The sequence below is a fragment of the Hydra vulgaris genome, chromosome 10 (assembly GCF_038396675.1).
Source record: "Hydra vulgaris chromosome 10, alternate assembly HydraT2T_AEP".
Classification (NCBI taxonomy): Eukaryota; Metazoa; Cnidaria; class Hydrozoa; order Anthoathecata; family Hydridae; genus Hydra; species Hydra vulgaris.
The window spans coordinates 36,047,242-36,059,764 of record NC_088929.1 but is presented as its reverse complement, the minus strand read 5'-3'; the positions used below and the strand labels follow the sequence as shown (position 1 = coordinate 36,059,764).

Below are 12,523 nucleotides of genomic sequence, written 5' to 3'. Positions count from 1 at the left end.
TTTAAACCAACCATGTAGCGTCAATCAAAGTATATTTAAATAGAACAGTTAAATAAACAAATGAGGCAAAAAAAAATTATATTTCAAATTTAAGTTTTTGATAATATTAATTAACTAGTTTAATAAAGAAAAGTTACCTTTTTTATTTATTTAACTAGGTAATTAATAAAGTGTTTATAAATAAAAATACATATTAGAATTTAAAATACTTTTATAATTATACTCTGTGTCTTTTTTTTTATATATGAACATAAAATTTATAAGCATATACAACACATAAGTAGCACATAATTAACTCAGTCATTGCGTTGAGCATTACTGAAAGTTCCAAAGTTTAAAAAAACGCTTATTTATCGTTCATTAATTTTATATATATATATATATATATATATATATATATATATATATATATATATATATATATATATATATATATATATATATATATATATATATATATATATATATATATAAATATATATATATATATACATATAGAGTATCGGACAAAACGAGTGCAACCAAATATTGCTAATTTAGTTTCTTTATATAAAAGTGCTGCATTTTTTCAATTTAGAGAAATAACTATGTAACTGTTCGTAGACAAAGTTCTTCAAGTTTTATTCATCACAAAGTTCGTTATTTGTACACGAAAATTAATAAATTAATCAAAAGTATTTAAAAAAATTGATTTCCTTATGGACAAAACAAGTGCAAGTCGACAAAATGATAACCAAGCTGTATTTTGCTATCAATATTTCGTGGCGAATCCTTTGATGTCGATTACAGCCTTGCATCTTCGAGGCATAGATTCGATCAGGAGATCAATGAAACTTTGTGGAATAGCTGCCCAGGCCTTTTGGATTTGTTCAAACAGTTGATCCTTATTACAAACACCTTCACGATTAATTTTGCGGTAGACAATCTCCTACAGGTTCTCGATAGGGTTAAGATCCGGAGATTGAGGCGGCCAATCCATTACCGATAGGTGGTTGTCTTGAAACTACTGCTTGACTACTTTTGCAGTGTCTTTCGGATTGTTGTCTTGCTGAAAAACCCATTTTATTGGCATATTCCATTCAGCATGAGGTAACTTAACATCTTTCAGGATATTTTTATACTTGAAACGGTCCATTATTCCATCGTTTCGATGTATTGGACCTAGACCGTTAGCAGAAAAACACCCCCAGACCATTACATTGCCTCCATTGTGCTTCACGGTCTTATGGCAGTAACATAAATCGAGGCGTTTTTCGGCCGGTCGACGTACACGGCAAATCCCATCGCTTCCAATGACGTTGAACTTCGATTCATCACTGAACAGGACAGTTCGCCATTTCTGCACATTCCAGTCAATATGAGATGTAGCAAACAGGAGTCTTTTCTTCTGATTTTTTAGTGAAATTAGCGGTTTCTTTGCAGCGCGTCGAGAAAACAAAACGGCTTCAACAGCACGTCGTCTGATTGTTCGGTCCGATACAGGCAGCTCTAATTGCTTTTGTATCTCGACTGATGATATCCAGGGATCCTTCTTGACGGATCTGACGATCATTGAATCCTCTCTAGAAGTGGTGCAACGCGGTCTTCCACCTTTGTTATCTGCTGCCAACTTCCCCGTAGAACGATATTTGGAACATAGTCTTGATACGGTTCATTTTTTCACGCGATATTTATCTAACTACTTTTTTGTGATATTCCACTTACGTAATCGCCAATAATTTTCTTTCTTAGTTCCAATCCAAGACTGTCGGGAGCCATTTTTGCACTTAAAGACATAGAAATAATAAAAATAAATAATCACGCTTCTAAAGGCTTACCGTGTTACATTTACCTTGTGATGATACAATAATGCTCTGTGGAACACAACGTCTTGGTTGGATGTGGACTGTATTGATGTAATGAAACACTGGTTGTATTTCACTATTTCTATTGATGTTCTTGGATAAAACACTTTGATAAAACTCACTTCGATAAACTGTCTTGATAATACTGACTGATTGACTTCCATATACTGACTGAATTACATATCGATTTACATGTCTCTTATATAGTAAAATGAACCTGTGTGAACCTGTTTTGGAAGATTTTCGATGCTTCTTTTCGATGCTTCTGGAAGCTTCTGGATGCGTCTGAATGCTTCTGAATGTTTCTGGATATTTCTGGATGCTACTGGATGCTTCCAGATGCTTCTTCTGGAAACTTCTGGAAGCTTCTGCATACTTCTGGAAACTTCTGGAAACTTGTGGATACTTCCTTTAATTATTGAAAAACTTCCGTGACGTTGACACGGACCAGACTTAAGAAAATGAAACAAACCAAAAAAGTTGCACTTGTTTTGTCCGCTGCAAAATGGCACTTATCAACGAAATTCTGCTTGTGTCCTGTCACCTGTCAGCTGATTATTCATGTCATGGCATGCTATGAATCCAGACTCCTGAACTGTTTGCTGTGGTAGTATAGTTTGTTTCATTTTTAAGACATGTAAAATTAGGAACACTTTTTAGCATTGTTCGATGTTGGTTGCAAATGTTTTGTCCAATACTGTATATATATATACATATATATATATATATATATATATATATATATATATATATATATATATATATATATATATATATATATATATATATATATATATATATATATATATATATATATATATATATGTATATGTATACCTATAGTATCACTTAAGGGGACAGATTTTACAAAAAGCGAACACTCACGGAGACATTAGCTTATCGGGAACATTTTAGTGTACCTGTCATTATTTTGTCCCCGTTAGCATCGTTTTTTTGTAAAAAAAAATGTCCTTGTACGCAACTTTTATAGGGAACGAAATTTTTAAAATAATTATATTTATGATAAAAATAATATAGAAAAAGGAAAAAAAATAAATAAACGGGAACAAAAAAAAGCATGTAAGCGCTGACTAGGAGTGTATATATATATATATATATATATATATATATATATATATATATATATATATATATATATATATATATATATATATATATATATATATATATATATATATATATATATATATATATATATATATATATATATATATATATATATATATAATTAGTAAAAAACACTTATCTAACTTTTATCTTCGACTTGAAGTTTCACCATTGCTGGATCATCAGGAAGAGTTACTAAATCTCAAAAAAAATTCAATTTATAGAAAAAAATATTTTACAGGAAGTTATAAATTATTATAAAAAATTGGTAATTACTATATTTTTTTGTTAACGGGAAGTTACAGAAAGTAATTATGAAATAATTTTTTTTGGAATGGGGATAGTTTAATTTGGTCATTTGTTTTTATAATTTTTTAAGAGGTATTTATTTTCTTGCCTACATTTAGAAATTAATTCAGATTTTTTTATTTAGTAAATTTTCTTGATTTAAATGAGTAATTATTTCAAATTTTTCTTGCAAACATAGCATACATATTTTGGAAATGTTATTATAGGCAGGGGCAGATTTTAGAATAGACCATTGTAAATTAAAATTTTTATTTTTTTCTTTTAAATCCCAAATATATTTTGACAGCATAGTCTCTTTTAAATATTTTTTGTGTTTAAACGATTGTTTGTGGTTGGCATAACGTTTTTTCCATTCCCCCTCGGTTAAGCCAATATATTGTTTATCAGGGTTGTTTTGTGAGGAAACAATGCACTTGTAAATTATATTTTTCGAAAGGCATTTTCCATTTAGAGGGCAATCTATTTTTTGTTTACAATTACAATAATCAGTGTTTTTTTCTTTTATATGTTCATTTTTATTAATTAACGCGTAGTTGTGGCCTTTTATAATTCTTTCTAAATTTTTTGTACAACTATAACTTACTTTAATGGTATTTCTCTTAAAAATCTTATGTAATTTATTAGAGGGAGGAAAATGTTTGTCTACTAATTTTAGAAAAATTTCACCTATATTTGTTGAAACATTTTTGCTGTACGGGGGGTTGAACCAAATTATGTTTCTATTTCTATTACGCTTTTTTGCAATTTTCTTTTCAAATTTTAGCTCGAAATTTTGAAAGTCACTTTTTTTAAGGGCATCTTCATAAACGCGTTTAGAGGAGTTAAAAATATTTTCATTAGAAGAGTTTTGGTTTAGCCTATTGTTAATTGAAATTGGAATTTGTTTTAGAATTTGAGGGGGATGGTTCGAATTTACATTAATATACAATAATTCGTCATTAGGTTTTTTGTAGGGCTTATAGGAACTTTCTGAGAGGTTAAATGTGACATCAAGAAAATTCACTATTTTTAAATTTATATTTATTTCAATTAGGAAGCCAATATTTTTAAAAACTTTAATAATATCTTTTCTAATTTTATCGAGTTGTGGCCCTGATTTTTTATGCATTATTATTAAACCGTCGTCGCGATAAAGACCTAATTGATTAATTTGGATTATTTTAGCTAGGGTATTTAAAATATATAAACCTACAAATTCGCAAATTTCTGCTCCGTCGTAACTTCCAATTATTGCTCTGTTCTTTAAGAACATTGAGCACTCTTTTTGTAAAATACACTAACATAATTTACATATATATATATATATATATATATATATATATATATATATATATATATATATATATATATATATATATATATATATATATATATATATATATATATATATATATATATGTATATATATAAATTTATATATCATATAAATACACTCGTATATATCATAAAAACTTTTTTGTATATGAAAAGTGTTCATATATAATTACTAGTATATTTACACTCAACACCAAAAATGTTCATGAGAGCCAATATCTGTTTCTTGAGCCAAAGTCCGTTTATTTCCATTATGGATCACTTTTTCAAAAAATCATTTGGTTTTGCATTTTTGTGGTACTAAGAGTAACAATTTAAAAAAAACCTTAAACTTTTAAAATATTTATCTACTATATTACGCTTCACAGTTGGGATAGCACTTTAACTTGATTTGATGTAAAAAGTAAATTACTTTTAAGCGTTAATAACTTTACATAACTCATATGTAACTTACATTTAAAAGTAAATCGTTTGTTTTTTTTGACATAAATTATATAACATGTAAAACTTAATTACTTAAGTTAAGTTTTTTAAATGAATAAATGTAACTTGAAAAACTAATTTACTTTTACAAGTGAAAGATATTTGCATTTTTACTTTTACGTCTAAATGTAATGGTAAGTCGTGTAAAGTAATTTATTTGGAGAAGTAATTTTGATTATAATTATGTAACAAATTTTCATCGAAATGTAATTTACTTTTTATACGCAAAAAATATTTTTATGAAGTAAACTTACGCAAATATATTATTTAAAATAACATAAAACTTATACCCCTTCACACTTGCAAAACCAAGCTTTAATAACACTCGCTTTTAAACGGTGTTTATTTTAAACTTGTTTTAATAATATTCCGTATCACACCAGAATAAATTTGATTTATTTTTCCGGAACCGAATAAAACTTAAATTTAGTGACTCAAGTAAGAACTATTCTAGATGGTACTTCAGTCACGTCAACTTTTAACTATTTTTTAAAAGCATCAACATAATAGAAAATATACGAATTGAAGAATCATTGTAAACTTTCTCATTTAAAGTTAATTTGCTAAAGTATTATAGAAGACACCATGTTACAAAAAGTATATTTTACAAAAAATTTATAAATCAAAACTAATATTTTTAATAAAACACGCATAAAACTATTTAATTCTAGCGTGGCTTGCAGTCAAATACCGCATTTTCTAAGAGCTGTTTAATCATAATTTTAATAAGACTTAATATGTTGGTATAAGTTTTATACTTTGGTGAGAAATAAACCAAAAGCTTAATTTCGAAAAATCGAGACTTACTATGTCGACGATTTTCAAAGCCTGTTTACACTGAAAGTTTTTGTTTTTATCGGTGACTGAAATAATTATTTTCTAATTTTTAAGGCCAATTTTCAATGAAATTGTTTTTTTAATTTTGATATATATGCATTTTTTTGATAACATAATTTTTACTTGATAACAAGTAAAAATTATTAAACGAAGGAGGAGGGGGGGGATGTTGTCTTAAGAAGCTAAACGAAATGGGGGGTTATTTCCCCAAAAATTAACAAATGTTTGCGAGAAAAATTGCTAATAAAATTTGATTTCCTATAGTATACTATATATACTATATCGGGAAGTATACTATAGTATACCCCCCGAGAATTTTAATGTGCGTAAGAAAAATTGCTAATAAAGCTGTGTTTTATTATAATCATTATAATATGATTCGTACAAGAAGCTGTGTTTCATTTTTTTATATATTTTATATTTTAGTTATATATTTTAGTATAGTTCTCAAGAAGTATAATTTGAGCGAATAAATTTGACAATTAAACTGCGTTTACCTTAAAAATAGTTTTATAGTACCTTTTGTAATATACAAACTAACTAAAACAACCCCTATTTAAAAAATTCTTACAAAATATGGCAACTTATTGCAATATTTTGTTTACGAATAGTTAAATAATTTAAAATATTGGTAATAGTTGTTAATAACTTTCGGTAAATTTCCTATATATTAAACTTATTTGTTTTGACATCTGACGATTATAATAAAGCGAGGCAAAGTGTAAATTCATTAACTAAATTATTTTAATGTACAGACAGTGTACATATATCTAATCATTTTAGACATAAGCATAGCTAATCTACATATATTAACTGACATGTTTATTTAATGGTAGATCAGAGTAAACGCTCATTAACTAATTTGTTTGGACATTTGTTCGGCGCAAATAGAGTAAATGCATCAACTGAGAGTATTACTGTTAGTTGACGCTCTCTCAGTAACAAGAAAAATATTTTTTCATGTTTTTAATTTTTTTCCGTTCTTGCTTTTCATTTTAATATTTAAATTATTACATTGTGTAATCTTATAACTTTTTATGCCCAATTGTAATCTTTTTGCAATTCTAAATGCGGAAATCATTAATCAAGGAGACCATAGCTGCTATTTGTTTTACATACATGGTCTAACTGACTATAATCTAAAAATTAACTACTTTTTAGTTATAACTCAGAAATAATTATAAATAATTCTGCATAGTAATAAATAAAAATACCCAGTTACTATTCGAGTTTTCTTTGCACCAAATTTATCTATCAAAATACCAATTGGAAATTGAGCGCAAAAACAAATAGCTGACACTGTAAAAATCAGGTTAAAAACTATATCTTGTTGAACACAGTTTTGTCTCTCTGAATTCATTCTATTTTGCCTGGTATTTGAGTCTTGATGAATCACCGAAGAACAAAGTTTTGCATAAAATTTCATGTCTTTAAAAATGAAAACAATGCTTGCCCAACCATATGCTATTCCAAAACATAATAATGTTTCCAACAAAATATATATTAAAAAAACACATTGGTAGAGCTTGCTTTGAATGTCACAAAAAATCATCTTTTATAAACAAAAATATCGTAGTTATTGTAGAAGTTTTACTTTCATAAAAAATTAAAAACAATCTCCACTTTATTTAATATTGGTCGTTGAAACTTAGATAACAAATAAAACTGTTGTTATTTCACCGATTATATTTAGTCGTTAAAAATAGATTAGTGTAAGGACATATATTTTTACTTAATCACGGATTAAGTTTTTTAATTATGTAGAATTAAGTTACTTCTTTTGGAACTAAGACGTCTGGAGCTTTGAAAACTTTTTTGTTCTAGATATTTTTCTATAGTAAAGATATCTAAATATTTTTGGAACAATATAATAATCAAAAAAGTATTATGAATGAATGTACTAAAGTCTCTTAGCACCTTCATAAGTATTGTTGTGAGTGAGTTGATATGTAACATTACTTCTTCATCCAAGGTGAAAATTATATTTTACCACATTTTTGTACAACTTTTTTAAATTTTATGGGAAAGAACGTTACTTATAACCTTTTTCTGCGTAATAAAGTGAAAACTTGTGTTTGTGCTATATATTTGTTTATTAAATAACCTACAAACAAAAACTTAAAATTTATTCGTTAAAGAATCTTAATTACATGTCACAAGTATTTTTTGTAAGTGCGAATATTATTGTCTATCTGTTAATCTTTAACTAATAATATTAAGTAATGATAGTTTTTCTAAAGCTGATCTGTTATATTATAAATAGTCCGGAAGCTAAATAATATGTTGGTTATTTAATAACTTTATCAATTTAAACAAACTGTTGCATTCCTCCAAGTTTTTGTTTATGAAGCCTTAATTTTAAGGTTATGTATAGCATAATAATTTACATAGCATGAAACGATAACCCAGCCGGCATTTGGTCCTAAAAAGACGTCTTATGAACGTTTAAAAGACGTTCTGAACGTCTTATGAACGTTTAAATGACGTTCTGAACGTCTTTTAAACGTTCAAAAAACGTCTTTTTAGGACTAAATGCTGGCTGGATTTTTTTAATACTACAGTATTAAAAAAATCTTATTGTTATTTACAAATAGTTGTTTGCCAGGAGAAAATAAAAGTTTAATTAAATTTCTATAAACTTTTAAAACCTTTTGTCTATAAAAACTTTTAAAACATATCATCTATAAAAAATTTAAAAAAACTTTTATAGAAACTAAGTTAATTTCTATAAAAATTGCTATAAAAATTATCTTTATATATTCGACTTTTTTTCTACATATATATATATATATATATATATATATATATATATATATATATATATATATATAAAAATAGTCAGAGTACAGCAGTCTATATAGAGGTCCAAAAGTATGGAATACTTTTCAAAAAGGATTCAAAGGTACGGTAAATTCGTTAAGTTCATTCAAGTTTTTAACAAAAAAAGAAATTTTTCAAATATAAGAAACGTTTTTGGTTAATGATACTTTGAATAATTTCTCATAAATCTGTTTTTGTTTTATTTCTACTTTTGTTGGTTGCTTATCAATTTTATTAGCGAATTACGCGTTTTATTACGATATTTTATTGAAATTTTATTACGCATATTGTAAGATATTACGATATTTTCTTGTTATAGGGGCTCTATGAAAAGATTGCGATAACGTACTGTCATCCTCATCTTCTTTGAGCCCCTATCTGTTTTACTTATTTTATTTATTGAAATTTTATATTACGAAGTTGTAAAATCTTATATAATATTAAAATAAAGAAAGAAAAAAAATATAATATTAAAACAAAGAAAGAAAAAATATATATATATATATATATATATATATATATATATATATATATATATATATATATATATATATATATATATATATATATATATATATATATATATATAAAGGCTTTTGATAGCAATTTTTATAGAAATTGATAAGGTTTCTACCAAAATTTTATTAAATTTTCTATAGACACCTGCTCAAAAAATTTTACGAAATTTTACAAAAAACTTTTTCCTGGGTTATACCAAAATAGACTGATTGTTTTATATCTTACTAAGCTTTAGTCAAAAATAATGCAACTAAAACAAAAAAATGTTTTGATTTCTTGTTGATTGTATCGTCAAGCGTTGTTTTCCAGAACAATAGCTAATAAACAATACATAATTAAAACCTAATCCTTAAAAAAACTTGTTTGCACTATTTTTTGATTTCATCAGCCATGTATATATCAATCTATTTTAGTGTTGTGTTGATCTTACTGAAAAACAATAGCAGTTAATGCCAAATTAATTAAAAAATTAAAAGCTTAAAAACGTAAAATGTCTGCACTCCGTTACTTGAACTTGAGATGCCTTGCAAGGAATCAAAAATTCTCCTTAACTTGTACTTTTGTGTAATTAAAGTTACATCTAATCAATTTTATAAAATCTCAAGAGAATACACAGAAAAAACACTATGCAATAGTTATAATAGTACATGCTTTTCTAATTAAATGAGCAAAAGTTGAAAAAATTAAATCGAATAAAATGATGTAAGGATATCAAGTTTATTACTCGACTAAATAGACACTCAGTCAATTAGTAGGAAACCCATAGTCAATTTTATCGACTGTTCAATTTTTCAAATTCGACTAATTTCAACTTTTGATAACATCTTTTCAAAGTGTAACATAGAACATGAAAGTTGTAATTAAGAAATCGTAAGATGTAATTAAGAACATAATAGTTGTAATTAAGAAAAGTTTATAATATATTATAATAAATTTTTTTGTTTTTTAATTTTGTTGCCTTATTTAACCTTGTAAATAAAAGTTGTTTCCTAATTCCTCGATTTACCAATTCGAGCCAAGCTGACTTTCGGCGAAGCTCCATTTTTTGAAAACCATTGGAGTTGGTTTTCAATAAATATTAATATACTATCAATAAAACTAAAAAGTGATGAAAAATTCATTTGCGGTTTTGGTGGTAACTGGAAAAATCCTATCGGGTGTTAGTTGAAACTTTGCTTTTTTTTTTGTTTGTCAAAAATTTATTTGACAAATCATTTTTGATATTTTCATTATTGCTCTTCTTTCCTGTGTTTCACGTTCTTCCGTTTTTCTACAAAAAAGGTTAAAATTTGTTTCATTCAACCAAACTCTCTGATGACCATTTGTGATTTGTTCGTTCATATTTTTAACATATTCATTTCTTTTTAGTTTATTTTTATTACTGGTTCTTGTAGAAAGTACCTTGCGCACTTTTTTTAATAAAAACCTGCCTTCGAGGTAATTGGTGGTTGTTGTTGTTCTGATGCTAATATGTAAATTGTCAAAACATTAGTTTAATCCTCAGTCAATTTTTTTTGGTTTAAAACCATCTCTTCCGATAAACCTTCAATTTTCGATGCAAACCCAATTTAAAGCTAACTTACATATGATCCCTAAATTTTGCGCCACAGTTACCCATCGTCATTTTGCTCAACACATTCAACAACTCTTCTTCTGTCATTCGGTGAAGATAAAACGTAATGTTTTCTTTCAACTTGTTCGGTTGTATGTATTTTATGTCGACAAATTGGACAATTTGGTTCTGGTTGTTCCAGAAACGGATGTAAGCTAATTTGATGAAATAAATTCTGACACGGATTCAATTTAATAGCAGACTTTAGGGTCATAGTGAACTGACAAATAACACAGCAATTAATCAATTCCATTATTATTGCTGGTGCATACAAATGACTAATATGATATGATTAACTTATTCAAATTCATGATTCAGAAAACCATTTATAACAACCTATACTTTTGTGAATACGGAGTAATAATTTATGTATTCTTAACTACATATTACGAGTTCTTATTTACATGTTCCAAATATACCCTTGGCACTTTGGCGTCCTAAGGACGTTTACAAGACAACTTATCTCTCGTCCATTAGGCGTCCTTAGTTGGTCTCAAATAAAAGACTTGAGGACGTCTATTTCAGACATCCTAAGGACGTCTTTTTAATGTGCCTAGAGACGTTTTTTGCAGACGTGCTAAAGACGTCTTCACAGCCGTGCTATGGACGTCTCTGGCTGGTCTCATGTAAAAGACCTAAGGTCGTCTTATTCAGACGTCCTAGAGACGTCCTAATTTTCCTAACATTTTTTTAAAAGTTATATAAAAATCTGATGATATACAATACGCGCATTAGTTTTGATTTAGTCTAGGCAAGGAAAGGTATTAAGAGAAATCAAAGTAAATAAACTGTAATTTAATAAATTTAAAATAAATTATTAATTTTGCTAAATATTGGAAAAACTTTTCAAACAAAGCTACATTTTCCAAATTAAAAACTAATATATTCTGTAGAGTATAATTGATAGTATATTATAAATAGAAGAAAGTTATTAAAAATGCAAAACAAAAAAAAAAATACAACAGCTGATTATAGTTATTAGGCCATTAGTGATCGATATCGACATTAGTGGATGTTCCCTTTAATTGGTCAGAAGAATGCTTAATTACTTTCACAATAGATTGCATGACATCCATTTTGATTAAGTTTTTAATTGACTTTAAAGCAACATCTAATAAAAACAACAACACATAGTTGAATAAGATCATAAAATAAAATATACTTAAATACATGTCATGTTCCATAGCCAAAGAAATTTTTTTTTATATCAAAACATTGTTTTTAATTTAAAACAATGTTTTGATATAAAACAAAAAGTTAATCAAACACAATAATAAGCTAATGAGAATACAGTAATAGCGATACAAGACTTGTCTTGTATCGCTATCACTGTATTCTCATTCAAAAAAAATTTTTTCTTTAAACCATTCATGCTGTATTCTGATAAAATAGTGTCAGTTGTCAGTCTACATATATAAAAAAGATGATAACTGTCATACTGACAAACATAAATGTTAAAATTCAAACTTATGCTAATTACTTACATGAGCAAAATACTTTTAATTGTATTAGCTGGATTTTTACCGCCAATTAATGATAACTATTTTACCTAAAACAAACGATGCGAAAGAAACATTGAAAATTTGTATGACTATTTAAAAAAATGTAGTAATAACATATAACATATAAACTTTAAAGATTAAATTCATGCATACAA

General features: G+C 26.7%; 1 protein-coding gene across 1 annotated transcript in view; it reads right to left on the bottom strand.

Annotated features, from left to right (window-relative positions):
- The window catches only part of LOC100200820 (equilibrative nucleobase transporter 1), a 57,330-nt gene extending 49,761 nt beyond the window's left edge, over positions 1 to 7,569 (bottom strand). Inside the window, exon 1 of the mRNA XM_065807909.1 lies at positions 7,130 to 7,569. Within this exon, the coding sequence (XP_065663981.1) occupies positions 7,130 to 7,467 (338 nt within the window). The 5' untranslated portion in view covers positions 7,468 to 7,569. The remainder of the gene's footprint in view (positions 1 to 7,129) is intronic.
- Between the last annotated feature and the right edge of the window lie 4,954 nt (positions 7,570 to 12,523).